At 39.2% G+C, this 26,990-nt stretch overlaps 3 protein-coding genes across 4 annotated transcripts; all 3 read left to right on the top strand.

Moving 5' to 3' along the window:
• Positions 1-7: 7 nt before the first annotated feature.
• On the top strand, positions 8-13,740 carry LOC110945682 (uncharacterized). 2 transcript variants are annotated; one of them, XM_051957373.1, is made up of 3 exons: positions 8-209; positions 11,679-12,187; positions 12,810-13,740. In XM_051957373.1, exons 2-3 carry the CDS (start codon positions 11,705-11,707, stop codon positions 13,071-13,073), a joined length of 747 nt encoding a protein of 248 aa, XP_051813333.1. In that variant the 5' UTR covers positions 8-209; positions 11,679-11,704; the 3' UTR covers positions 13,074-13,740. The 2 variants fall into 2 exon arrangements, with proteins under 2 accessions (XP_051813333.1, XP_051813334.1); XM_051957374.1 differs by lacking the exon at positions 8-209 and adding an exon at positions 2,527-2,600.
• A 5,494-nt stretch (positions 13,741-19,234) lies between these two features.
• On the top strand, positions 19,235-23,223 carry LOC127536384 (uncharacterized). Its single transcript, XM_051956502.1, has 5 exons — positions 19,235-19,359; positions 20,593-21,749; positions 21,835-21,933; positions 22,043-22,172; positions 22,647-23,223. Exons 2-5 carry the CDS (start codon positions 20,723-20,725, stop codon positions 23,221-23,223), a joined length of 1,833 nt encoding a protein of 610 aa, XP_051812462.1. The 5' UTR covers positions 19,235-19,359; positions 20,593-20,722.
• A 318-nt stretch (positions 23,224-23,541) lies between these two features.
• tnxba (tenascin XBa) lies at positions 23,542-26,634 on the top strand. Its single transcript, XM_022219074.2, has 10 exons — positions 23,542-23,679; positions 24,160-24,279; positions 24,354-24,509; positions 24,637-24,746; positions 24,836-24,968; positions 25,216-25,367; positions 25,447-25,543; positions 25,645-25,806; positions 25,893-26,056; positions 26,148-26,634. The coding sequence occupies exons 1-10, from the start codon at positions 23,556-23,558 to the stop codon at positions 26,244-26,246; spliced, it is 1,317 nt and encodes a 438-aa protein (XP_022074766.2). The 5' UTR covers positions 23,542-23,555; the 3' UTR covers positions 26,247-26,634.
• The last annotated feature ends 356 nt before the right edge of the window (positions 26,635-26,990 follow it).

Here is a 26,990-nt window from a genome sequence, read left to right as displayed (position 1 = left end):
TCTTTGTAAGACAGTCATGATGCTACATGACGAGGCTGATATCGCATAGCTGCTCCATCAAATCTATCTCGTAATAGTAGGCTGTCCATGTTGAGAGAATGAAAAATAAATAAACCCTCGGTTATACAGGATTCTTCAGTTGCCTGGGTAGCATTTTGACCAGAGAATCCTCCTCTTGAACACAACATCATCATAGAATCTACAGAGTTGTGAGTAGAGCTTTTAATATAAACATGTGACATGTAGTAGAAATAAAAAAAGGGAAGGAATACATTTTGATTGTTGAATAAATATTACATTTCTGAATAAAGAATATTTGATTTGGTATTTGCTTCACTCTGAATCAGTATTGCTAAAAACTGCTTTCAGCTCCTGCAAATATTAAATCAAGCACATTATCTGCACTCCAATTAAAGTTTTTGGAGTTTAATTCGATCTAATCTAAAGGTTTCTTTAGTGCCAGTAGCTTCACTTCAGTAAGCCAAAACATACAGATTATGCACAAAATTGAACTGTAAATTGCCAAAAAAATGTCCTTAATATATACATATGCATGCCCTATTCTTATCTTTAATATTGTGTGTTTAATCTTTATGAACAAGGACTGAAATCTCTCTCATCTGAAATGCATATAGCACAAAAGCACGAAAAATAGTACAAGGGTGACATTCATAATATAGTTTATAAATGAAGAAAAAAAATTTCAGGGCATTGGTATAAAGTTGCCAATATTTTTAAATGCCTAAATCTATGACCACTACTCTAAATAGCGCTCTGTGAAATGCTAGTAATCTATTCTTAGTTACAAAATATATTTTGGTGGTTTAAGGCGCCTTATTATTTACAGTGTTAACGATAGCTAGTAGTATATGTTACAGTAATGAGGGACCTTCTAACGGTACACGTTCATGCTTTTTGTGAGGATTTGGAATGCTGCACACAATGTCGTCTTAATTTTTGAGCTGGAGCAAACCCAAGGCAGGCAAATGCTAATCGTAAATTATTATCTTTTATTGATTAATGAAAACAATTAGCAAACTATTTATTTAACAAACAAAAGCAGTTTGGGATTAAACAATGGCTGATTTTTGTAAAACTACCAGTATCACCCTGATAGTGAGATTTATGCAATGGTCAAAAGTCCTTAACACGTGGGTCCACTGCTCATGTTTAAAAATAGATATTACTTGTTTTGTTACAGTTATGAACTTTACAATTATGAAGTGCTGTATGTTGGTATATTAGGATTTTGCTTTATCTGTAAAAAAAAAAAAAAAAAAAAAACTTACTGAGTAACTCAGTACCAGAAACAGTACTAAAACATACGAGAGATAGAAACGTAGGAGAAACGGAAACATATGGCTGTGGCACCTAGTGGACAAATAAAACACACAGCAGGGCTGCCAACTTGTGACCAGACCTTAGAGTAAGATTTGGTTTTTGTGGGATGCTGATGGGGGGTCTGGGGGTCCTCCCTCAGAAAATTTTGAAAATTATTGGTCCTATTTCCTGCACTCTGGTGTAATTTACGAGCATTTTGCCTGTTAAAATCTTATTATAGAGATAACATTAAGGGATATAAAAACAAACAAGCACTGAGCTTAAAAAAAATCTGAAAGAAAAACAGAGCAAGGGCAGGCGGTGTTGAAAATGGTTCTTCATGTAAAATATGGATGAAAGTTCTGTGGCTGGATGTGCACAACACATTTCAGTATTTTCCATAAATATCTGCATAACTGAAATAACTCCAGCAACCACTTTGTCACATTTGTCTTGGAGGATTTTAATGCACTCAACAGCTTCAAGTTGACCACATCAGCCAACTAAGCAATAAAAAGTGCTTAAGCAAAAAACAAAACATATCTTCATAACTTAAATGATCCATTCACTGAACAGGATTACAATCAGACTAAACTCTCTATTAAATGTCAAAACAATCCATGTGACCCTAAAAACGCAACAGCTTTACAAACTCTAAGGATCCAAATAATCTGGACTTCTACATGAGAGCTTTAATTATTCTTCATCTACTTCCTGAAAAGCTTGGTCAATAAAAAAGACAAAAACTAATATTTTCAGCTGAACTGAAGACAGACTTTGTGATTTTTCTGCTTAAATGTTGTGTTGTTGTAAACTTAGTCTTTCAAATAAATAACCTCCTAACCCCCTGAAAGCCGGGTTTTGACCTGTTTTTGGGTTGCTCCTCGGCGACCGTCGACATCCATCCATCTATCGTTGATACACCGCCTCATTAGGGTCGGGGGGTGCTGGAGCCTATCCCAGCTGACTTGGGCGAAGGCAGAGGACACCCGGGACAGGTCGCCACTCGCCAGTCTGTCGCAGGGCTACATATACAGACGAACAATCACACTCGCGTTCACACCTACAGGCAATTTAGAATAGTCAATTAACCTCAGCATTCTTCTTTTTTTAGTTTTCGTGCCACTGACATCAATGGAAAACGCTGAAACTTTGCCCCCACTATGTCTCCGTACTAGGCACGCCGCTCAGAGGGGTGTGTCGTATCCGTGTCTGAGTGTGTGCGTATCTATCCAGGACCGACCCAGCCGCTTATATCCATGCGTTATCTGACTTTATAAGTAAGTTACTTCACTTAAATGTTCTGTAATCATTTAGTTAAGTGTTTCAAGTTGTAAGTTACTTGCTGTTGTTTTAACTGAATTTTCACCGTTACTCGTTAAATGTTCCGCACCTCCCCCCTATATCCCTCGGAAGTTATTTTTTTATAATAATGAACAGATCATACCGATGCTTGAAATATGCTGCCAACGTTCTTATTTTACTTGCCACATATCCATCGGTGTCACATTGCCTTAAAAACGTTGATGAGTTACGACCCAGTCTGAAACTGAGTGGTCTGACAACAACCTGTTACGAAACAAAAACAGAAACCAGAAGTGTCGCTCTGGAAAAACAATGAAAGGCACTTTTCGGCTGAATCCCAAACCGCCCCCTACACACTCCCCCTCCACTACCGAGTGTCACTCCAAAAGAAGTTTTTTTTTTTTTTTTTTTTTATTATTAAGGTTTTTATTTAAATTTTGAACAGGATACATTAATTAGGTACCACCAAATTCTATCATCTGAAATATAGATCAACAACATACAACAAAAACAAAACAGATACAACAAAGAGCAAGGGGGCAGTTGAAAGAAAATACAAACAATAAATCATGTTATAAATGGAATCAGTTAGTCAAGTTAAATTCGCTACAAAAAGTTTCAAGAAAACCAGCATTCTTATGCAATATCAGATTTAAGGATTTAGCAAAGAGCTTAAAATCATTCCTCCAGTGGGTTAGAGTTGGTTTAATTTTCATAAATCTGCATTTATGTATAAAATGTTTGCAGAGTATTAATAAATTGTTCACACCATAGTCTATTTTGTTGTTATTAATATCTATCCCAAATTTGATGTTTTTATCAGTCAGTGTAATTCCACAAATTCCCTTTGATTGCATCCAACTTTCAAAGTCCTGCCAGAACATCTGTACTATTCTACAATTAAAGAAGAGATGTTCAAGGTTTTCATCTTCTGTATCACAGAAGGAACAATTTCCAGTTTCTATTTTGAATTTGTTTTTTAAAAATTCATTAGTTGGGTATATTTTGTTCAAAATTTTGAAGTGGACTTCTTTCATTTTGAATGGAATAGGGAAAGCCAGATATCGACATCTAATTTTTTCAATTTTTTCTTTTCTAAAATCCTTTAAAATATAATTTCTTCTTACAGAGCTAGGAAAGCTGCATTTTACTAAAGAGTTCCTTATAAATTTGTTGTTGCATTTGCGATCGCAGAAGTCAATGCCATTAATTAATAAATGTCTTAAATCTGGTTTAACATTTGAGTAGTACATATCCTGTCTAACCGTAGACTGCAATGTTATTGGAATAGCTTTAACTGTTTGGCTATATTTTCTCTTCGTACATTCAATTTGAAATTTCTCACAAAAAACATCATACGGCAAGAAGTTTCCTTCATCATTTAAAAGATGGGCAACAGCCCATATACCTTTAGAAAACCAGTCATTTGTAAAGAACGATTTTCTATTGATAGTTATGTACCGGTTGTTCCATATCGGAGAATTATGTGGTGTGAAATTATGTTTAAAGATTAACTTCCAATAGAGAAGGGTCTGTTGATGGAAATCAGAAAGCTTCACTGGTAGTTTGCTAAATTCAAAATCACATTTCAATAACAAGTGAATTCCTCCCATCTTATTAAAAATCATGTTGGGTATGTAGTACCAAATAGAGTGAATATTGTTAAGCAAGTTTTTCAGCCATTTTAGTTTCAATAAACCATTCATATTATCAAAGTCTATTGCATTTCCTCCGCCATCTTTATAGGATTGAACCATATCGTTTTTACTTATGTAATGACATTTATTCCTCCATATAAAATTAAAATTTGTGTTATTAATAGCTTTTATCATCTTATGATTCATTGGAAGAGAGTACGCTGGGTAGATAAGTCTGGAAAGGCTGTCCATTTTGGTTAGCAATATTCTCCCAAATATGGAAAGATCTCTTTGTAACCATCTATTAAGTGTTGATTTGCATTTGTTAATGTTATCCCAAATATTTACCTTGTCAGAAATGATTTTGTTTTTTGTTATGACAATTCCCAAATATTTTACTTCATTCTTAACTTGTATGTTGTATAATGATTGCTGAGAGTCATCCTTTAGCGCAAGTAATTCACATTTATTTAAATTTAGTTGTAGACCAGAAGCCTTAGAAAAAGTACTTATTGTTTGTAAGGCCAAAGGGATTTGGTCTTTATTTTTCAAAAAAAGAGTGGTGTCATCAGCTAGTTGACTTATAATCAATTGTTTATCCATTATATCAATTCCTGTTACTTCACTATCTTTAATTAAAATAGAAAGCATCTCTGCAACCATTATAAATAAAAGAGGAGAACTTCCACATCCCTGTCGAATACCCTTTTTTATAGCAAACCTGTTACAAGACCCATGCTTTAAGATCACTGAACTGTTTATATCATTGTATAACATACTTATAGTTCTTCTAAATTTTTCACCAAATCCGAAATGCGAAAGTGTTTCTAGAATAAAGGGATGCTCTACTGAATCAAATGCCTTGTAAAAATCAAGGAAAAAAATCAAACTATCATCATTAATCAGATCCCTATACTCAATTAAGTCCAAAACAAGTCTAATATTGTTGTGAATAAGTCTATCTTTGAGAAAACCAGATTGAGTTTCGCTAATTATGTCTGATACCCCCTTTTTAAGTCTTGCTGCAATAGAGCCAGAATAGATTTTATAGTCCGTATTCAGTAATGTTATTGGTCTTAAGTTGTCCAGTATTCTTTTATCTTTTCCTGGTTTAGGGATTAACGTAATTATTCCCTGCTTCATAGTTGTCATTAATTCCTTTTTGTTAATGCATTCTACCAAAGCTTTGAACAGCATTTCTCTCACCTCATCCCAGAAAAATCTTAAAAAGTTAACTGTAAGGCCATCAGATCCTGGGGCTTTGTTTAAAGGCATTTTTTTAATAGCTGCGTCTAATTCCTCAATTTTAAGGTCAGATTCACAAAATTCATAGTATGTTTCATCAATTTTGGGGATTAAATGACCTATTTTGTCAAATAAATTGTTACAATTTGTTTGAGAGAATTGAGTGGAATACAATTTAGAGTAAAATGTGTACACTTCTTTTTCCAATAATTTAGAATCTTTACACTCTAATCCATTGATTAGAATACATGCTATACTATTTCTCTGTTGTCTATTCTTTTCTAAATTGAAAAAGTATGAAGAGTTTTTTTCTCCCTCTTCGATCCATTTAGCACGAGATCTTACAAACGCTCCTTCCGCACGATTAAGATAAAGTTGATCTAATTTAGCCTGTAAATCCATAAGTCTGTTTTTTTCTTGATCTGACAAAATGTTGTTACTACAGCATTGATTTATGTCTTGCAAAAGACTAATCTCATACTCCTTTTGTTTACGAATAAGGTTTTTGCTAAATTGAATACTGAATTCCCTTATTTTAAACTTTGTAAATTCCCATTTGTTGATATATCCCTTAATTGATTCATCAGTATTGATGTTTTTAATAATTTCTCTTACTATTTTGCAGTATTCCTCATTTTGAAGTAATTTGGCGTTAAATTTCCAATATCTTATCTTGTTAGTTTTTCTGGTCGAAGGTTCTATGTGCAGTTCTATAAAACAGTGGTCTGAGAGGGGGGCATATGTCATTAGCGTTTTGGTAGAGAGACCTACAATATTGTCACTTCCCAACCAATAATCAATTCTCGATTTGCAAATTCCATTTGGTTTAAACCATGAGAAGCTTTGAGTTAGAGGGTTCATTGTTCTCCAAATATCTGTTAAGTTGTTATTCATCATAAAATTATTAATTATATTATTAATTTGGGTCCTGTCAACTCTTTGGGGCCATCTATCCATCCATTCATCTGGTGTCATGTTCCAGTCACCTCCTAACAAAATATAGTCTGTGGGGTAACGTCCTTTAAGTTCTTGAACAACATTTGTAATATCATCTAACATTGTTCTATTTTGATTATCATTGTTATATCCATATACATTCAGTAGGATGAGAAACAAACCTTCTACTTTGGTCACCACAGTCAACCAGTGTCCTTCTGCATCTGTCTGGTGGGTCATAATCTCGCCAGGGAAGTTATTGAAGCATATAGCCACACCCCCTGATTTGTTGGAGCCATGGCTAAACAGGATCTTGTCTTTCCATTGATTTGTCCAAAAAGTTTCATCTGCAGTTGAGGAATGGGTCTCTTGTAAAAATAAACAATTCGAATTATGCCCTTTGCAGAATAAAAACAAAGCTTTTCTTTTGACAGTCTCTTTTAAGCCCCTTGCATTTAAAGAACCAAAGGAAAGTTTAACATTTAACATGAACAGTGAAATTCAAGGAAAGAAATAAAAATAGAAAGTTTTAGAAAGTTTTGGTTTTAGTGTACTGTAACTGTACTACTAACTGAATAGATGAGTAGCTCCAAAACTGCTCACTGTTTCTCCACCGAAGTAACAACTTCTTGATTTTTGGATTATCCATTGTCTTTCACTCAAACCCCCTCAATGTATGCATATTGGCCTCTGAAGTAAGCCTTTTTCCCAGCTCTTCTTGCTTGGTCAACCACCGGCCACTGACGTTGACGTGATTCCAAATCTTCTCGTGGCAGCATCTCCGCAAAAGAGATTCCTTCAGCTTGGCAGACTGGCGATCTTTTTGTTCTTCTCCACACCTCTTCCTTCACGTGTCTCATGGAAAACAGGATGATGATTTGTCTTGTGCGTTTGTCTTCTTTTTTTCCAAGCCTGTGCACCACATCCACAGCAGAATCCATTTTTGTTGCCATCTCCGGGACTATTTTTTGCAGTAGAGGGATAATGGTGTCTCTGAGATTTTCGTCATTTTTCTCCTTTACCCCCCTCACTCGCAGACACCATTTCATGTTGTATCTTTCCAGACCAGTCACTTTTTCTTTGAGTACTTCGTTTTCTTTCACCAAAAGTTCATTTTTTCTTTCCATCTCCAAAACTTTCTTTTTGGTATCCTCCAGCTCCTCTGAATTGAACTGTACAGCCTTAGTCAAATTTGCAATCATGGCTGTGTTTTGACGGTTCTGTTCTCCAATATCATCAAGCCTTCTCTCAATGCCAGACACTCTTTTGCTTAGCTCCATTATAGCGTCAAAAATTGCATTATTAGACACTTGTTCATTACCTTGCTCCACACTTGGCTTTATTTTCTTTTCAGCCGGCGCTTTTGTTGGGGTTGGCGGGTCACGTTTAGCTAGCATAGCATTAGCGTTAGCCACCTCATTTGCAGAGTAGTTATGATCGTCTTCCATAAGCTGTGGCAGTGATTTAGGTTTCGGTGGAATCGGCGGGTTCAATTTTGCAGGTTTAATAACCTTATTTGAGTCCATTGTTGCAGTTCAGGTGGATAAAAGTAAGTTTAAAACAACAAAAGTCTGCAGTTTTTGTCGGAGCTTTTACCAATCGAACTTAATGGTCCGCCATCTTGGTACCCTCTTCATCACTCCAAAAGAAGTCACACTCGCAGCTGTGGAGGGCACCTATTATTGAAGGGGGAGGGTATAAATACGATCGTCAGGAATGGGATGCCCTGTCGCCTCACCGGAAAACGTCATTGCCATGGTAACACAAAGACGCCTACTGTGCATGGCTGTAGCGCTGTGGCACAGGTTGCAACTAACAAGGATCGCTGCTGCTTCCAGAAGACGAAAGCGTCCCACTTTTTTTTTTCACTCACATGTTTTCCAATCCTATTATCTGGCATTTCAAATCCAACAAATGAATAAATGAATTCTGTCAGCTGTGTTCAAATTTTAAGGTGTCAGGGGGTGCACAATTTAATCAAACGTCAGCAGAGAAGATTTGTTTCTTTTGATTTATCTTTTTACACCACTCTTTGTGATGTTCTGTCAGTGTGAAAAAAGCGTGGGAGAAATAAAGAACGCATGTGGAACTCACATCAATATGTTTGTTTCCTCCTCCATTTCGACGTTGCACTTCCTGAAAAAGTTGTCCGGAGTGAGCATCAATGCAGACTCGCTATTTAAGGGCTGAACAGTCCACTATCCCTCCGCACTACGCGGTTTGGGACGGCCCTTAATATGGAGGACCCTCCGCGGGAACGCGCAAACGGAGGGGTAGTGTGTAGGGATAGTGTGTAGGGGGCGGTTTGGGATTCAGCCTTCATTTGCTTCTTTAATTCTCGCTGCCTGAAATACCCAAGCACCCCCTATCGAGTGGCCATTTTCACGGCAAACAGGACTTCCATGTCGATATGAACTGGCTTGTGCTCTATATACATGTGTCTCTACTGCATTCACTATAGTTACACCCGCTGTCTTTGGCCAGTTATTTAAAAAGTAATAAAGATGAATGAGATCGCCGAGGTGTAGAAAGGTTTATAATAGAGTATAAGATATATTTCAGTAGATCTATGTCATGGTTAAAGTTATATAACAGCTGTATACATACAAACAAAATCACGGCATGAAACAATGGCAATGGATATGTCATATATGCCCGATATCCGTACCTCTAGTACAGATGCTACGGGTACCTCTCGCATCAATCCCATGAAAAACCACGGTCGGATATTTGAAATTGTAAGTTATTTTACGGCTTCAGTCAAAATGAATGATTATTCATGTATTCATGTATGATTATTATACTAGATAAATTACAGATTATGTGTGTTTAGGTAGGAAAGGAGATGAATCCATCTATTATTCTCTATACACCGCTTTATCCTCTGTAGGATATTTATCCCAGCTGATTTAAGGTGAAGGTAGGGTGCACTATGGACAGCTCGCCTCTCAGTGGCATTGTGAGACAAATACAGTGAGACAAATAACCGAGCACACTCACATTCACACCGACAAACAATTAAGAATCACTAGTTCACCTCAGAATGTCTTTGGACTGTGGGAGGAAACCGGAGAACTCGATAAAAATCCACACATGTACACTGAGAACAAGTAAAAATCTGCACAGAAAGACCCCAGGCCAAGGTCCAATTTTCTAAATTACTCCACCACTGTGCCGCCGCCCTAGTAAAGGAGATGGTTTTCTCAAACTAGTGACACAATGTGACTGTGTCAGTTAGGCTGCAAAGTGATGTACGTGATCACTGAGCTGGTGGTGACGCTGTCAGGTGGAGGGATTTTATAGACTTTCATGGGGTTGTAGAACTCACTTTGAAGGACATTTGGTGATTGATGCAGAGCGCTCTACAGCATTCCTGGACCAGCATTTCATATAGTATAGAGATACTAATACAATATGCCAACGAGAAAGCACTATACTACAATGTGTTGTTGTTGTATTCTGTCATTGTTTATTGTAAGCATCTATAGGGAATAACTCAAGCTCTGGAAGATAAAGTTATATTTTTTTTAATAATAATGTAATAATAATTTAGAGACATATGCCAATAAGATATGCTTGCAATATCCTATACTGCCCATGTCGTTATTTTACTTGGCATGTAGCATCATTGTTTAAAAAGGTATGTGGTCTGAGTGGCAGTTAATGTGGGTGTCCCTTCATGGGAACATGCTAACTGAGATACTAAGTAGGAAGAAGATAAGGCCCGGCCACTGGTGTGGGGAAGTAAAAGTAGTAAACATTGAAGGGGCAACGTTGGGACAGATGCCTTAGAAAATGTAAGGCAGTGCCAAGAAAAGGGGTAGCATCTGAACTGAAAATGTCAGTCGAACCAGTTTGTGACAACTGACAAATCTCAACATCCTGCAACCCGAGTGCCCCAGAAAAACTTACCTTTGTCTTTGTAAGACAATCATGAGACGACATGACAAGATTGTTATCGCATTGTTGCTCTGCCTGCTGTCATTCCATCGGGTCGACGGGGTAACTGTAGGCTGTCCGTACTGAAAGACTGAAAATGATATAAAAATCCCTTAGTTTTCGAGGATTCTTCAGTCGCCTGGGTACTCGATACCACTTTGACCAGAGAATCCTCCTCTTGAATTGAAAAGAGACGGCTTCATCACACAGAATCCACCGAGTTGTGAGTCAAACTTTTAGTCTACATGAGGAAGCAGAGGAGTACATTTTTAATGGTTGTTTGATTGGTGTTTCTGCATTTACAACAATTAATTTCACAGTTATTTTGCTCTCAATCAGTATTGCTGAAAATTTGCTTAAAGCATCTTCAAATATTGAAGAAAGTGCATTATCTGCATTTAAAGTAAAGCTTTTTCTACTTTCATTAGCTCTAATCTGTGGGTTTCTTAAATGCAGATAGCTTCTCTTCAGTAATGTAAAAGATACACATTGTGTGTTGAAGTCACGTCCACAGATGGAGGTGGTTGGTCTAGACCTTAAAGTAACATTTTTTAACAGCTAAAAAGTTTTAGCCCTTAAAACATTTGTCCAGCAGCTGCCAACCTCAAACTGCCTGTGAATTGTTTATTCCCCTATTTTAATGAGACTTTCCTGTTAAACTTCACCAAACGATAACTCAGGCACAGCAAGCAGAAGCAGAATGGCCAAAACAACTCACTTTCTCTAACTAAAGAAGAATCAATGCATGTATTGCAAGATTTTGTTGGGAAATTATAAAAATGGAAGTAAATACACAATTTCATTTCAATATTTTTTGAAACCACATGGTTTCTATACAGCAACTCAGATGTTAAAAACTATTGAAATGCATTTGAGATGTCCACTGTAACAAATGTCTAGGTAAAATAAAAAAATAGTTATTTACAATATTCTCAGCTGCCTAAATATGTTTTATAATACACGTTTAGTTCAATTCACACCATTAATTTTTCATGTTGAAAGACAGAAGTATTATGTCAACTTTATTGAGTTGTGAAACTACCAGGTTCAGCCTGATGGTGGCAGTAAAACATGACTTTTGCAACAGCCGAAAGTCCTTAATTCAATGTTTAACAGCTCATATTTCAAAATGGATATTATTGTTCATATTATTCCAATTATGAACTCTCCCCTGCGTGAGCCCACTGATGCTGTATGTGGATGTGTTATATATTACGTGTTTGCTTCATCTGTAATTACTGCTTAATGAGTTATTGTTGCAGTGATTAATATCTGTTCAACTATTTGTCTTCTTAGGGTAACAAAGCACTACCACTCCAAAAATGGCAGAAATTGAGGAAGCAATTGAAATTGCTGAAGAATGCGTTGAAGGTGCTGAAGAAGAAGCTGAAGGAATGTCAGAAGAAATAAAAGAGGAAATAGAAGCTGAAGTGGCTGAAGCCAGGAGCGAGGTTGCAGAGTTTTCCAAAGTTGCTGAGGCTTTAAAAACCCTCGCTCACCTTGCCGAAACATATATACCGAAGATAGCAAAATTTATCTTGAAAAATGCAGCTATTGGTGCTATTCTTTGGGGAGTAAATGTGGCTCTCAACAAAATATTCATCCAACATCCCGAACAACGTGCAGATGTGGAGAAGAAACGTGCTGCCATTAAAGCACTCACCACTGTGATCAAGACTGAAACTGACCTGGGTAAGAAGACCTTGGAGTGGATGAAGGAGCACCAAGATGACCAAATTACCCTGGAAGGGTTTGAAGTGCCACTGGAATCGGTGATTGCAAAATATATCACACCGATATCTGAGGTATGTCTGGAACAACTGCACTCTGTGTGCAGTCAAATAAATACTGTATTTTATTTATTACAAAAGTTGGTACAAAAAGGCAAGTAAAGTCAATCCAAAAATAAAAAATAAAGAGGGAGCTGGCCAAACATCCAAAAGGCAACATGTAACTCACACAACAGGGTAAAAAAAAAGAAAAGCATAAACCACAATCAAAGAAAAGGGAATCAAACAAAACAAAACCATGGCCAGTGAAGATGAGGTATGCAAACAAACTGACTGGGAAAAGACAGGGATAAAGACAAAAGTATACACAAATGGTGAATTCAGGAGACACGGGTTAAACCACAGGTGAAAAAAGTTCAGTGATGTGGTAGCTTTTATCTCCAAATATATGCAGAAGATTAAACAGCTGGCAACCGGTGAAGGTTGACATCAACAAAGGAAGAAAAATGCACAAAGGGAGGAAGTAAAACAAGGACAGACGCACAGGGATGACATTTCTTAAAATAAAACGGGAAACAAACTGCAACAAAAACCATGACAAATTTGGATATTGCACCAAACTACAATAAAGCAATCTGTGTTATGCGTCTAATCAATCAATCTTTTATTCTTTTTGTTTTCTATTTTGATGTTTTAGGCTGTTGATAGTGCCTTCAAGATAGCAAAAAACCTGCAGCAAAAGTTGGATGGAAAAGTTCAGTGCAATATCCCAACTGGAGAAGACATGAGAGAATTGCTGACAACTGGGGATGCATTTCTCAAGGGCTTCAATGACCTGGTTGCCTTCATCTCTGAAAATGTGCAGAAGATTAAACAGCTGGCAACCTTTCCAGTGAAACAGGCAGACATCGACCTTCTTACAACTCAGCTGAAAGCTGCCAAGGACTTACCTTTGTGGTAAAGAAATGAGATGCCTTGATTTGTGAATACATGAGAAAAGAGTCAGAAAGGTTGGCTTTCTCCATATGATTTGAAAACTAGCAATGACTGTGCAGCTTTGTATCTCTGGTTTGTGACTGGTAAAAATGCAGTGACAATCTTTAAGGACAGGGGAGTTTTAAATGTTTCAGACCTGTGTTTAAAGCAGATATATAATATTTAACTCTTGCAGCCATCTTTTATTCTTCTCTTCAATCCTTTTTTCCTCTTTATGCATAATTTATGTTACACATGGCAAAAATCTGTGAAATAAATGTAAATGTGCTGGAAACCTGTTGCCAGGGCTTTGTTTCATCATGAAAAATTAAATCTTTTCATTATCAATGAGTCCACAATAAAAAGCAGACATTTTCTATATTTTATTGGTCAATCTATGCCCATATCAAGATATAGTGCTACTGATAACTATGGATTAGAACAGGCAGAGCTGTATAATGATATATTATGGTCATGTGTTATAACACTGCAGCACGTGTTATCTCATGTCATGTTAATCAGTTTTATGTTAATGTATTCATTTTTGCTTTTAAAGTTTTGGAACGGGAATGAAAATGTCTTGGAAGTGGGTCTGTATTATCACTGCTGCCGTGCTTGAGGCGTCATTAATTAAACACTGCTGTTGCTCTCTCGTCTTGCTGGTTTCATTTCATGCATCCACCTAGAAGAAGTGTCTCCTGTGTCAGATTATTAAGTTGCAATTAATTAAGAAAGAAGCAGAAACTCTTGAAGAATTAACACTTCTCTGTTTAAGCATTTTATTAAAGTTTACCTACCGTTGATGTTCAAAAACAGCCTCCTGTCCCAGAAACAAAACTAAAAGGAGGGGAGAAGATGAACGTGGTGAACAGGATAGTGACTGCAGAAGGGAAATTAATCTTCTTAAGTCTGTAATATGTTCATGCTTTGCTCTTCATTGAAAGTTAGCTTTCGAGTAAGAACAACTAGTTGAACAGCAGATGTGGTTGTAAATCAGTCTTGAGGTGCCGCAAAGACAATTGTTGCAGTTTTGCAAAGCCTGAGTCTTTTTGGTAATTCGTGCCAGCTGCTCATGATTTTGTTCATCTGGACGCTAGTTTATTTTTTGCATCAGTTTTTTGATTAAAGTTCCGTTTTGTCCCTTTAATACCTGCAGTTGTTGTCAGTGTAGTCAGCTGAAAATAAATCTAAAAGTTGTTAGTTTACAGAAACAGACACGACCCATTTATTTGTCAATTTCGTGAATTATTTTGATATGTGTTCTACCGTTTTCACAATGACATAATGCACCTCTTTGCCAGTGGTTGGTGCTCTTGTTGTGTTCTGGATCCATCAGAGAGACTGAAGCAGAGCTCATGCAAAACTCAGTAATTAACAGGTGCCGATCTGAGCAAAACGCATCCTTAGTCCTCTCTCTGTCAATCCACGGGCATAGTGAAAGACACTTATCATCTTAAACAAGTTCTAAAACCGATCTAAGTGCATTGTAAATCATTTTGTATTGTTTGCAGCGACAAGTAATAATTAATATCTCCAAATATTATCAAAAAAACTGAAGAACAAGGAGATATTTTTTTGTTTTCAGCAACAAATAGAGAAACTGATTCTTTTTTTTCCACATTTTGATTTTTACTGTACCAATAATATTGCAATTTTAATGTCATTTCTGTTTGTCAGTTTTGCCTCATAAATTAAAAAAGAAACAAATTTAATGACAGAGTGAATCAGAAGTAAGGTTTAACCATCAAAATAAAAGTGAGCAGTGTTAGAATTGTACCGTCAGCAGAACACTGTGAATTAATCTGCTGCCCACGTTGTTGTGGGACTCTGCTGCAGGAGCCAAGTGGGATGTGGCTCCTGTGCACAGCAGTGGGTTTTAAATTACCCAAAAGCACCTTTCATTCAGGAAGAAAACCTCCAGCTGAAACAGACTCATCTGCTTTCACTGGTTTGGGTGAGGGTGAAGGGGAGAGACAACAGGAGAGCAGGCAGAACACAGACAAACAATGCATAAGAGAACAATAAGCGCTTGCATTTGCACCCTTCTTAGCGTTTAGATTACTGTTGAACTTCTAAATCTGTTAGCATGGTTTAATTTATTTATTAATTCATTTATATATTTACTTTTTGGAGACCCGTTGACATCAATCCACTCCTAAACTTTGAATGAAAATGATTGTGAATGTAAACAGTGTTGTGATCGGTTAAACCAACGAACAAAGCCTTGGAAAAACTGTGGATCTGGGAAACATGCTTCAGCTGTGACCGTTATTTTTCCATCTCTGGACAATCGTGAAGAAATCACTAACTCAGCTTCAGCAACGTGACGCAGTGATAGTCATGGTTTGTCAGTTGTTATCTGGAGATATTTCTGCTCAACACTGAAACAGACATTTTTTCCCCCGTTTTAAACCAATAAACCTGAGAATGTCCACATATCTATTAGCACTGAAAAATGAGAAAGTGGAAACACAGCTTGGTTTTTGGTTTGGTGTGATGTCATTTTTAATTTTTTGATTGTAAACCAAAATGAATAATGGGCCTATTTCTTGTTTATTGTGTGTTTTTGTTGTTGTAGTTTTTTTCTTTTTCTTGTTTCCCATTTTTGTATTGCTAATGAATGAATAATGAATCACACATTGTCCAATAATGCCCAGACCTGAGAGGAGTAACCTTGTAATTATCTTGATGACTTATAAAGACAGAAAAAGGAGTCTGCATATTGCTAATATATTACGCAGCTAACCCAATAAGTCCCTTTAAAAGCAAACAGCAACATTTTAATCTCAAGGCGAGGTGATGTGCTGTCTTTTCTGTCTATTTTTCTTCACGTCTTTACCAATAGTGTGATTCAGTTAGGTTTGATTTAGCCTTCCTGTCGAACATATTTATTTTTTAATGTTTTTTTTTTCTTTTACGACCAGCAAAGGACTTGAGAGGGGTCTCTGTACTGAACGCTCAAAGTTCCCCCCTGAATTCCTGTTTAACATCTGCAAGCATGAGGAAAAGAGGGAGTGGTTTTGACAGCATGAATCTGATTCACTCATTCCTATTGGCGTTACGCAGTGACAAGATTGGGATCAATCATCCCCCTCACCGAGCACCTTGAAAGCGAGAGTTAACAAGTCTCCTCTCAAGGTGCTCGGTAGCGATTATATAAGTCAAAAACTTAACGCAGAGAGAGGTAATGGGAGAAAACGAGGGGGGGAGGAGATGGGGCACCGTGGGCGAAGAGGCCGGGAACAAGCAAAGGCTTATGTGCTTATATTATTCTAATCTCTGAGGCCAGGTCCAGTGTAAGCAACACGGGGGTACTGAGCATTACTTCAATCACAGCGAGATCAATGCCCGCACTGTTACAGCCCCACCATTAGACATTTCATTAAATCTGAATCAATAAAGGGTAAATAAATACGCAGGCTTCAGCACAGCATCTTTTCATCTCAAGACTACTTTGGTGTGCCGTTAGCAGCCATTTGAAGTATTTTTACAGTAGACTCTTCAAAGTAATCGATGGCTCTTCATCACTAAACAAACTCGGATTCAATCAAGAGCAGCTGCCACATCAGAAGTGGCTGAAAGTTTGACAGCAGCAATATATTTTGCATTTCCCTATGACTGGTTGACAGATGAGTTAAATTCTCAGCCTGTTTGTGTATTTCAGCAAAATATTCTCACAGTGAAGACAGCTTGTCAGCAGCGGTTGAATGATAGATTTATTTTTGGTAGATCTATGTATTGCCAGAAGGGATTGACTGTAAATACACATATTTCTTGAGTATGTGTTGACCTGCTCTGACATACCAAATGTGCTTGAGCAGCATTTGTGAGCTGTTTGGGGAAATGTGCTCGTACGATCAGGTGTATTTTCTTAGGTGTGCATTAGCTTTTAGCCATCGACGGTGGTGGGTGTCCGGCCATTTTTTTCCCCAAAAGGCCAAGACAGGGTCAGCGGTTTGAGGGTGGTCCACGGTGCAGAAAGGAGTGAAGGCGGAGCTGTTCCTGAAGGCAGCCGTCAGACGGAGTGGGACCACCCACTCACGAATCCACAATCAGTTTTTGTTTGCCTCCTGAATATCAAGGTGACTCGCGCTGCTATCAGTGCAGCCACTTTTCACAGATGGCGTTTTTATATTTTACAGCAACAAAAGCGCACATAAAAAATTAATGCTGATTGAATTCCGTTCAACTGTTTCAGTTTCAGGGTCCTGTATCTGATTGCTGATTCATGCTGCTTTGTTAGTGCCTGTGTATTTGTGTAATATCTATTGTATGTGATGTTCTATTTTTATTTACATTGTTGGTAAGGCCTGCTGGCGTGTAGAAAAAATGTTGACGAAAATGCATGTTGAATGAAAGAGTTTTGAATTTGGGTTAAAAAAAAGTAAGGAAATGTCATTTTTGTTTGGTCTTTTGTGAATTTATGTCTAAAGACAAAAAGCTACTTCTTCTACCCAAAAGACAATTCACAAAAATGTGGTTAGAGTGAGTAAAAATGTGATAGGAGCAAAAGCACCAAGAACTGCTTGGGGTTCAGAAGGTTAAATAGGGGGACAGTGGCCCACTCAGATTACAAGACGGTGCCCATACTTATAATGGTATGAAAACATCTGACTTGCATGTATGAACAGATGCATGTGTCATAATAAAGGGATGTGCATGTGTTTTTATATAAAGGTGCTCATTCTGCCCAGAACCAGTCAGTGGTACAACTTCGTGTATGTGTGTGATATTTATACTGTCCAGCTTGGCAATAGATGCTTGTGCATTTGCGTGGAATAGGTTTGCACACACTATGTCACTGTACTTCCTCTTGTTGTTGTCTCTTTTTTTAAAATTATGCAATCACCCATATTCATATACCGCATGTAGAACAGCAGATGGTAAGCCGAAGCTGCATGCTTTTTGTCTTCAATCATCATTTTATGCATCCAGTATGTCTCGTTTTGTAGCATTTCTTCTCTAATCACATTAAAAAACTGTAATATATGAGTGACCATGTTTACCCCCTTCAAGAACCAAGCAGCTTCTTTGCTGTGCAGCCTCATGATCCAACACCTAAAGGCCTGGAATAGCCAGCATACATGCAGTATTATCATTTCTTTAAAAAATACTATCTGCTACATTGCAACGTTGCAACAGGGGATACTTGTGTTTCAGTATCAGAATATGATGTACCTGCCAAGAAAAACTTGCTACCTCAACATGTTTGCAACTCAAATATCTATTGGTAAATAAGTGTTTTACTGTGCGGCTCTCACTTACTGGCACTGCAACGTTCATAGATTGAACAGATGTAACAGTAATGGGATGTGAGAAAGCATTTTCTTTTGCATGCACTGTGGTTTTGTTTGCTTACAGTGCTAATAAAACAACACGGTCAGTATATCGTGCAGCATCTTTCATTACAAAAAGCTGCAATGATACAAACTGTTGTTGTTTTTTTTGCTCTCCTGTAAAAGCAGGAGAATGTCACTTGCGTGCCCTGTTTGCTCTCAGCCCACTTGATATACTTGTCTTCATGTGGTTTACAAAAGGCGGGATGGTGGGTGGCCGTTTGGTCAGCGATGCAGAGCTTTCACAGAGCATTCCTTAAATCTGGTGGATATTTGGTCACTTACATAACTCCCACGCAGTTACATCTCATTACCTTCGACAAACAGCCGATTCATATAGCGAGAGGTTCCTGTCCCCCAGAGTCAGCGCTGAATACCTACAGTGTTGTGCCGTGTATTCCAGCTGAATCATGATTCTCAGACCAACATGTAAGTCAAACAAAGACTGTGTGTGGATGGCAGCAGGCACAGTACACAACAGTTGACAGTGAAATAAGAGTCATGAGCTTTGCAAAGCTGAAACATGCAGGCTATTCTAAGAGTGAAGTAAATGACCCTATTAGTACCTTAAATATACCTACAAAATGTATGTTTCTTCATGTCACAGAATCCAAGACCATACCTGTCCCTGTTCGATACGCGAATCTGTGCAAAAATGGCACTCCTTTTGTAAGTCCAATACAAATATTTTCCATGGTGGTTGAGAAAGTGGGAGCACTAGGTGTGGCAGAAGGGGCGCAGGGTGGGGTGAGGGGAGGGGGGGGTGTCTTTAAGTAGGAGCAGACTTTATCACTCTCCTCCTTTCTAGTGGTGGTCCTTTCTCTCACCTCCTTCCTCCCAGATCACATCCAGTGAGTCTATGTTGAGCTTTTCCAATCAGATGGAGGGAGAAATGCAAAGGCAGGGATAAACGCCAACAGCTCAGTCATTTTTCTGGTAAGTTCCATTTGTTTTTTTTCATCTAATTATGATAAAAGAGAAATATTTGTACATATTCTTTCTCATCTTAATACTGTTGTGGATCATAACATTTTCTTTGAATTCTGAAGGAGTGGAAAAGTTGTTTAATACCGTCCTTTAGTTACACTAAAAAAAAGTTCATAAATGTTGTGTTGTACCTTCTACAAATTCCCCTAATTTGTCTGAATTCTAGTGATTTTTCAGTCTAGCACTATTAATGTTGCAACTGCACGTTAATTGCTATTTCACAAGTAAAGAGTACCTTTTAATTTAGCCAACAGTGCACCCCATTGGTCAATTAATTCATGCATGTCAATGCAGCATCTGTGATTTTGCTAGCTGTGCACCAAAGCATTATATAGTGTTTATCTGTTCTATGGGTTATTTGATTTTCTGCAGATTTAAAGACATATTTCTTTTCGTGGTTTTATGAGTTGTGAGTGCAGGGGATTATGTAAACATCTGTATAGTGAAAGACATACAGTGTGCCACAGTTCTGTACAGTGAAGCTCTGTTACCTCTCTGCATACTCTCTGGATTTTCCCGCTCAGGTCACCTTCTTCCTTCCTGTTCAGAAAATCCACTAATTTAGATATTACTTGGTTTGGCAAGCTGTTGAATTGTGGCTGATTGGAACACTGCTGCATTTCTGAACTTTCTGTTTACTCAGTCTACACTTAAACACCCTAATTAGCATTTTTTTATAAACATTCTGTTCAGATGCATAGTCTATTGGTGTATCATGCACAACGTACAATGATTCTCTGGTAAAAATGGAATGAAAACAGGGTCATGTAAAAGAAAGAAGTATCTGTAGTATGATGATGAGATGTTTTCATTTTCTCCTTTGATTGTGCCCACAGTGAATGATTCTTCTAAATATACCTTGGATGTCAGATCAAAGCACATAACTTACAGAGAGTACTTTAAAAGACAAATGCTTGTGACTGAAATATTATCAAAAGGAGTTTCAAAATGAATGAAAAAATGTGAAAATGTACTGCAAAAGATTTCTGAGGCCCTTTCCTGGAGCATGGCACAAAGCTTAAAAGCATGAATAGCAGCTCTGTGAAAATGAAGCTGACGAGTGCTGAAAAAGAGCATGTATACTCAGTAGGGTGACACAAAAAAGTTCTAAACTGACTTGGCATAACATTCCCTGCAATAAACTCAGTCATAATTCATATCTTTCACTTCTTTCATTTCTAGGAGAGACCTGGCAAAGTCCCCCTAGCAACTGGTCCCAGAAGTATAGAGCAAGGAGTTCATAGTTTTACAGTAACATACGCAGAGATCCTCCCAACGCAACAGCATCTCTGGCCACAGCTGCTGGCTCAAAATGCTGTTTACTCTAGGACTTCTCCTCCTTCTCACCCCATTTCCCTCTTTTCAAACCACGACCAGTGAGAAGAGAGACACCACAGGAAGCGACGTGACTAAACCCAATGCCGTTTTCACCCTGTCAAAACCAAAAACCACTGCAGCCCCTGCCAAACAGACGGTCCACTCCACCCTAAAGCCAAACACAGTCAATCAGACAGTTTTACCCACTCTTGGAACCAACCAAAAGCCTCCAACTGTCGGTGCTACGGCAAAAGCCTTCAGTGGCACCATCACCAACAAAGAAAAGCACATAGTCTCAGTCAACCAGACTGTTCTAGCTAAGTCGCCCTCAGCTAGCGAAGTAAAGACTAGTAAAGACAAGCCTGCCCACACTGGAGCTGCTCAGTCAGCATCCACCAAGTCTGCCTCAGCTAGTGGTGCTAAAACCACCAAAGACAAACTCCAACCTTCTGTCAATCAGACCGTTTCAATAAAATCTCCTTCAACCAGCAATGGGAAGGCTGCCAAAGACAAACCTGCCCCCACTGTAGTTCAAAATGTTCAATCAACATCCAATCAGCCTGCTCCTACCAGTGACACTAAAACTACCAAAAACAAGCCCACAGCCTCCGTCAATCAAACTGTTGTTGCTAAATCCCCTGCCACTAGTGAAGTGAAGTCCAAAGACAGGCCTGCCTTTACAAAAGTTCAAACTGTTCTTCCAACAAAGGCTGCTACAGTTGCAGATAAAGATAAGGTCACAGCCTCTGCCAATCAGACCACTTCAATCAAGGCTCCCAGCACCACCACCAAAGAGAATCCTGTCCCTTCACAGCCAATCAAGGTGATCATTAGTGACGGATGTGACTCAAGTAACGCCAAGGGGCAGGAGCTGAAACTGAAGCCTGGCGCTCCTCTGGTGATGACGCATAAGATCAGTTTGGTGCCTGGTGGATGCACTGGCGGATGTGAGGCTGAGATGGCGGCGCTGAAAGGACGAGTGGCCCGACTGGAAAAAGAGATGTCGTCGCTAAAAGAAAAATGTATAATTTTCTTCCTATTCTATTTGATGTGTCTCATTATAGATCTGATTTAATCATGGATCTGGTTCTTTTTGTTGCTGCCCAGGTCCCTGTTCTGCAAACTGTCCAAATGACTGTAGCGGCAATGGGGATTGTGAGAAGGGGAAATGTGTCTGCCAACAGGGATTCACAGGTGTAGACTGCAGTAAGTGTACACAAGGAGCAGAGTGTAATAAAAGTAAGTGTGCTGTTATACGACAATGATGTTTTTTTTGGCCATTGACTGACTCCCTATCTTTACTCTTCAATTACAGAAGCTACCAAAGGGAAGGTCATGGTAACAGTGGAGACAGTAACCCTGCAGGTGAACCAAGACAAGGAAAACGCACAGGAGAGAACCACCAAGGCAGAGCATACTCTTTTCCAAAAGAAAGAGAAGAAGGGGTCTGAAACCAAAGAGAGTGACACTAAACCCAAAGTGGCCACTACTGCGAAAACAGGTGTTAAAACACAAGCCAAACAGGAAACGTCTGTCAAAAAAACAACTATTAAAGGTTCTTCAAGTACCACAAAGACCAGTCGCCCAACTGTTGGTGAAGTTCTCCTGAAACATGAGGGACGAAAGCAAGAGGAGGCTCGTAAGGGCACAACAACAGTCCTGAAAACTAAAAAAGTCCTCGTTAGGGAAGGAGCTACCAGCATAACCCATACTAAATCTGACCAACTGAAAGACGAGCCTCAAACTAACGTGACACAAAGTAATGTGAATAAAATTAATGGCACAGGTAAAACCAGAACAGGCAAGGAATCTCTGGAACAATCCACATTGGCTGAGAAGAATGTTACACAGTCATCTGGACAAAAACAAATTAAGACAGTTAAGGTAGACACTATAAATGTACAAACTGTTGACAACAGAAAAACTGATGCTGGCAAGACTGGAAAAGGGAAGTTTACGCGGAAGAGTCAGTCCATTGTGAATACAACCATCGTGGCAACATCAGACGAAGCAAACAAGAACAAAACAGCTACCCATGGCTCTGGGAAGAGCACCAGGAGGAATGGAGGAACTGGATTAGGATCTGTGAAGGTTGTAAACATCTCCTCATACAGCTTCACCCTCACTTGGTCAGCACCACAAGGAATGTTCAAAAACTTCACTGTGATCAGACGAGAGCCACGGACAGAGGGCGATGAAGATGAACACGAAAAGTTCGAGGAGGAAGTTCTTGAAGGAGACAAGATCTCTGCAGCTAAGAATACAACTGAAGTTCTGGTACAAAGTGAAAGCACCAATATGACAACTAAAGGTGTGGGATCAAGAGGCAGAGCTGAAACCAAGAGGATCTCTATGGTGGTCCCCGGCAACGTACGCTCCATGGAGTTCAGTAATCTTCGGGCAAACACCCGCTATGTCCTGCATATATACGGCACTACAGCAGAAAGAAGATCAAAGATTCATAGAGTAACTGCAATCACAGGTAATTTACAGTAGTGACATTTTTATGTACAACCAGCAGGGACACAATAAATACTGGGCACAATAAATATGCTACATATTCAATGAAAATGTCCATGTTTCCCTTTTTAGGTCCTGAGCCTGCAACAGAGATGGTTTTCAGCAATGTAACAGAGTCTTCTTTTGCTGTTTCCTGGTCCAAACCAAAGACCACATTCACCGGCTTCCGAGTTGTATACACCAATATTATCACTGGTATGTCAAAGACTAGTTAAATACATATCAGAATTGTCATACAAATAAGTATGTGAAAGTATTTAATTGTGATGCTTGTGATCATCCTGTCAGGGGAGAGCCGCTTTGTGACGATGAACTCTCAACAGTCTCATGTTGTTCTGTCTGACTTATCTGCCGGATCTTCTTACATTATCACTGTAACTGCTACACTTGGCCGTGCCCACAGCAACGGTCTCACATCCGTCATCACCACAGGTACACTTTTAGATACTGCTTTGTCTAGCAATTTTCTTTCTGCATGGCTGTGGCTCAGGTGGTAGAGCGGGTCGTCCAATGATCGAAGGGTCGGCGGTTCGATTCCCGCTCTGACCTAGTCATGTGCTGTTGTGTCCTTGGGCAAGACACTTAACCCTCCTTGCCTCCATTGCTGCTCTCACACTGGTGTATGAATGCGTGGGAATGCTGGTGGTGGTCGGAGGGGCCGTAGGCGCGGATAGGCAGCCACGCTTCCGTCAGTCTGCCCCAGGGCAGCTGTGGCTACAAATGTAGCTTACCACCACTAGAGTGAGAATGTGTGAGTGAATGAATAATGGGTCCATTGTGAAGCACTTTGAGTGTCCAGAAAAGCGCTATATAAAATCTAATCCATTATTATTCTTATTATTATTTTTTATTTATTTATTTATTTTTACTTTAGTTGTAAAAAAATGTGTGTGGATTTTCTCTTTGCTGCAGTGCCTGCCCCTCCAATGCATCTTCAGGTTGTCAATGTGACAGACACCAGAGCTTTACTGCAATGGACACCCAGTCTGGGGAAAGTAGACCGATTCATCATCAGCTATGAGTCCTCCAAGAGTGAGTGTGGCTACATGACCCTAATGACCCAATGACTTAACTAAGTGTTGCTAATAATCTCCTCGTTGCCACAGCTCCTAATGTGACAGTGACAGTGATGCTGTCAGGAAACTCAGTGGAGCACCAGCTCAGAGGCCTGCAGAGAGGGACCCTGTACATGGTCAAGGTGTTGAGCCAGAAGGACAGTCTCCAGAGCATGGCCATCGCAACTACATTTACAACTGCAAATGGTGAGTAAACTAGAATAAAAGAGGTAAAGTCAGGACTTCTTACATGCTCACAAGAAATGCAGATTTATGATGAGCAGTTCACAGCATCGGCAGAGTTTTAAGTGAGTAAACTTCTTGTCTCTCGTAGTGATCAAAGCCAGCGAGGTGGGCCCTCGCTCTGCAGTGATAGCTTGGAGATCCACTGTCATTTATCACAGCTACAGAGTGATCTATCACGTGGCAGGAGAAGACACAAAGGTGGGTTTTTATGCCTCATTATTGGCACATAATGGTGCAAAGAAAGTACCAACATTTACAGAATTGCAATCCATCTGTGTATGTATCAGGAGGTGATCCTGGAACCCACTCTCACAGAATACAGACTCACAGGGCTGCTGCCCATGTCACGCTACAGTGTTGTGGTACAAGGCGAGAGAGATGGACAATACACATCTGTTGTCACCACAGAATTTACCACAGGTGATGCATTTTGTGTGATGTCTCAATAATATAGGTTATGATAATCCTAAATGCCTCGACAGAAAGCCAATGGACTGCACTTTTTTTGGTTCTTTAAGATGTCTTCTCTGTGAACTTTCTTCTGGAACCAAAAAGAGAAGTTCAGTTGCCTTCTACTCAAGCTTATTTTAAATAATGCAATACCTGCTAAATTACTATTATTTCGCCTCATCATTGCACCAACCAACAATTTTCCTTCTTCTCTTAGGAAAATTGCGTTTCCCTTACCCCACTGAGTGCTCTCAGGAGCTGCTGAATGGAGCTCTGCAGTCAGGAGAGGTGGACATCTACCCACAAGGAAAAGAGGGTCGAGCCGTGAGAGTCTACTGTGACATGGAGACAGACGGAGGCGGCTGGACAGTAAGTCAAATTGCTGAATTAAACTTTGAAGTGGACAAATGACAAAATGAGTTTAGACAGCCACCTGTGTGTTTTGTAGGTGTTCCAGAGGAGGATGAATGGAAAAACTGATTTCTACAGAACCTGGAGTGAATACAGGGCTGGATTTGGAAACCTGAGTGAAGAATTCTGGCTTGGTACGAATACAGAAAGATCTTATTACCATCACTGTGTCTGAATCAAAAGAGCTTTTAGCAAATCTACCTACACCACACGTTTTCTTCCTACTCCCGCCCAGGAAATGAGCTCCTGCACAACCTGACCAGTCTCGGCCCTGTGAGTTTGAGAGTGGATATGCAATCTGGAAACGATACCAGTTATGCTCACTATCCACACTTCTCCGTCGATTCAGAGGAGAGGCAGTATACTCTCACAGTGTCTGGCTACACAGGAACAGCAGGTGCAGTCTTGGAGCTGAATACTCTCGAACACATTCAGTACGAACCTATCAATTTTGAGCTCAATGTCAATGCAATCCTCTGTCAGGTGACTCTATGAAATACCACAACGGGCGCCCATTCTCAACCCGAGACAAGCACCCTGATCCTCTGGGGATTCACTGCGCCAGGGCCTACATGGGAGGCTGGTGGTACAAGAACTGCTACAAGGCAAACCTCAACGGGCTTTATGGCACCAACAGCAATAATCAGGTAATCTCTACTGAACAGTCCACAGCCTCAACTTCTATGATGCAGCACACTGATTGAATATCACTGACTTCCTGTGTCATTTCTAATATAGGGAATCGTCTGGATAGACTGGAAAGGCAAAGACTCCTCCATTCCCTTCACTGAGATGAAGTTCAGACCCTCAAGGTTCTCCCCTGCAACTCACGGCTAAAGATCAGTGTGTGTGAGCTCTTCAACCAGAAAACCTTCCATCTGACAGAGAATCTGAGAAATCCAGACGAGAGTGGATCTCAACGGTCTCTTTCCAGTTGAAATTGCATATAATGATTTTGATAGCTATAATGGCAGCTATCAGTGCATTTGATTCAATGTGCAAGGTTTTTTTTCTGACCTGTTTTTACAGGAAATATAACAGCAACGTGGAGAAATGTTCTATTGTAACTTTTGTATACAGTTCTGCCTGTTTCCATTCATTTCAACACAGTTTGGTTTTGATTCTAACACCCTCTTGTGTACCAACATGGTATGCCATCCCACTACTACTGTAATTAAATATGCACTGCCTCACTCTATTGGAATAAATGTGGCTAATGTGGGTCTGAAGAGTCCTTTTTGTTTTGTTTTGTTTTGTTGTACTTCTTGTTTCAGAAAAGACTTTCTCAATTTCTCTCACTCTTGCTCCACAAGATAAAGAAACACCAGCATGACTTATTGTCATGTCAATGTAATGTGTTATCATACCCTTCAGTCCTGGCCATGTTTATCAAGCTGTCACTTGTTACATGTGTTTCTTTCATCTCATCATGTGATATGCTGACCTAAAAACATTTAGCCGCCCTTGACTTTAGTGAAAACGTCAGTGTTATATCAACCAGATTGGCTGTGAGATTCATGATGTGCCTATAAGAGAGAAGAGCAGTGTGCTGACCAGCTTTTTGAAGTGCAACGAGAAGAC

Source organism: Acanthochromis polyacanthus, chromosome 12 (assembly GCF_021347895.1).
Source record: "Acanthochromis polyacanthus isolate Apoly-LR-REF ecotype Palm Island chromosome 12, KAUST_Apoly_ChrSc, whole genome shotgun sequence".
In the NCBI taxonomy this organism is placed as follows: domain Eukaryota; kingdom Metazoa; phylum Chordata; class Actinopteri; family Pomacentridae; genus Acanthochromis; species Acanthochromis polyacanthus.
Note: the sequence above shows the minus strand (reverse complement) of the source record. Positions and strands in the feature narration are given on the sequence as shown.

Excerpts from the sequence above, each read along its gene's own strand:
- LOC110945682 (XM_051957373.1), top strand. The coding sequence starts at position 11,705 with ATGGCAGAAATTGAGGAAGCAATTGAAATTGCTGAAGAATGCGTTGAA. Across the intron at positions 12,188-12,809 it reads ATATCACACCGATATCTGAG|GCTGTTGATAGTGCCTTCAA; the intron begins GTATGTCTGGAA and ends TTGATGTTTTAG.
- LOC127536384 (XM_051956502.1), top strand. The coding sequence starts at position 20,723 with ATGCTGTTTACTCTAGGACTTCTCCTCCTTCTCACCCCATTTCCCTCT. Across the intron at positions 21,934-22,042 it reads ATTCACAGGTGTAGACTGCA|AAGCTACCAAAGGGAAGGTC; the intron begins GTAAGTGTACAC and ends CTTCAATTACAG. Across the intron at positions 22,173-22,646 it reads CAAAAGAAAGAGAAGAAGGG|AAAAACTGATGCTGGCAAGA; the intron begins GTCTGAAACCAA and ends TGTTGACAACAG.
- tnxba (XM_022219074.2), top strand. The coding sequence starts at position 23,556 with ATGAACTCTCAACAGTCTCATGTTGTTCTGTCTGACTTATCTGCCGGA. Across the intron at positions 25,368-25,446 it reads CAGACGGAGGCGGCTGGACA|GTGTTCCAGAGGAGGATGAA; the intron begins GTAAGTCAAATT and ends TGTGTTTTGTAG. Across the intron at positions 26,057-26,147 it reads GCACCAACAGCAATAATCAG|GGAATCGTCTGGATAGACTG; the intron begins GTAATCTCTACT and ends TTTCTAATATAG.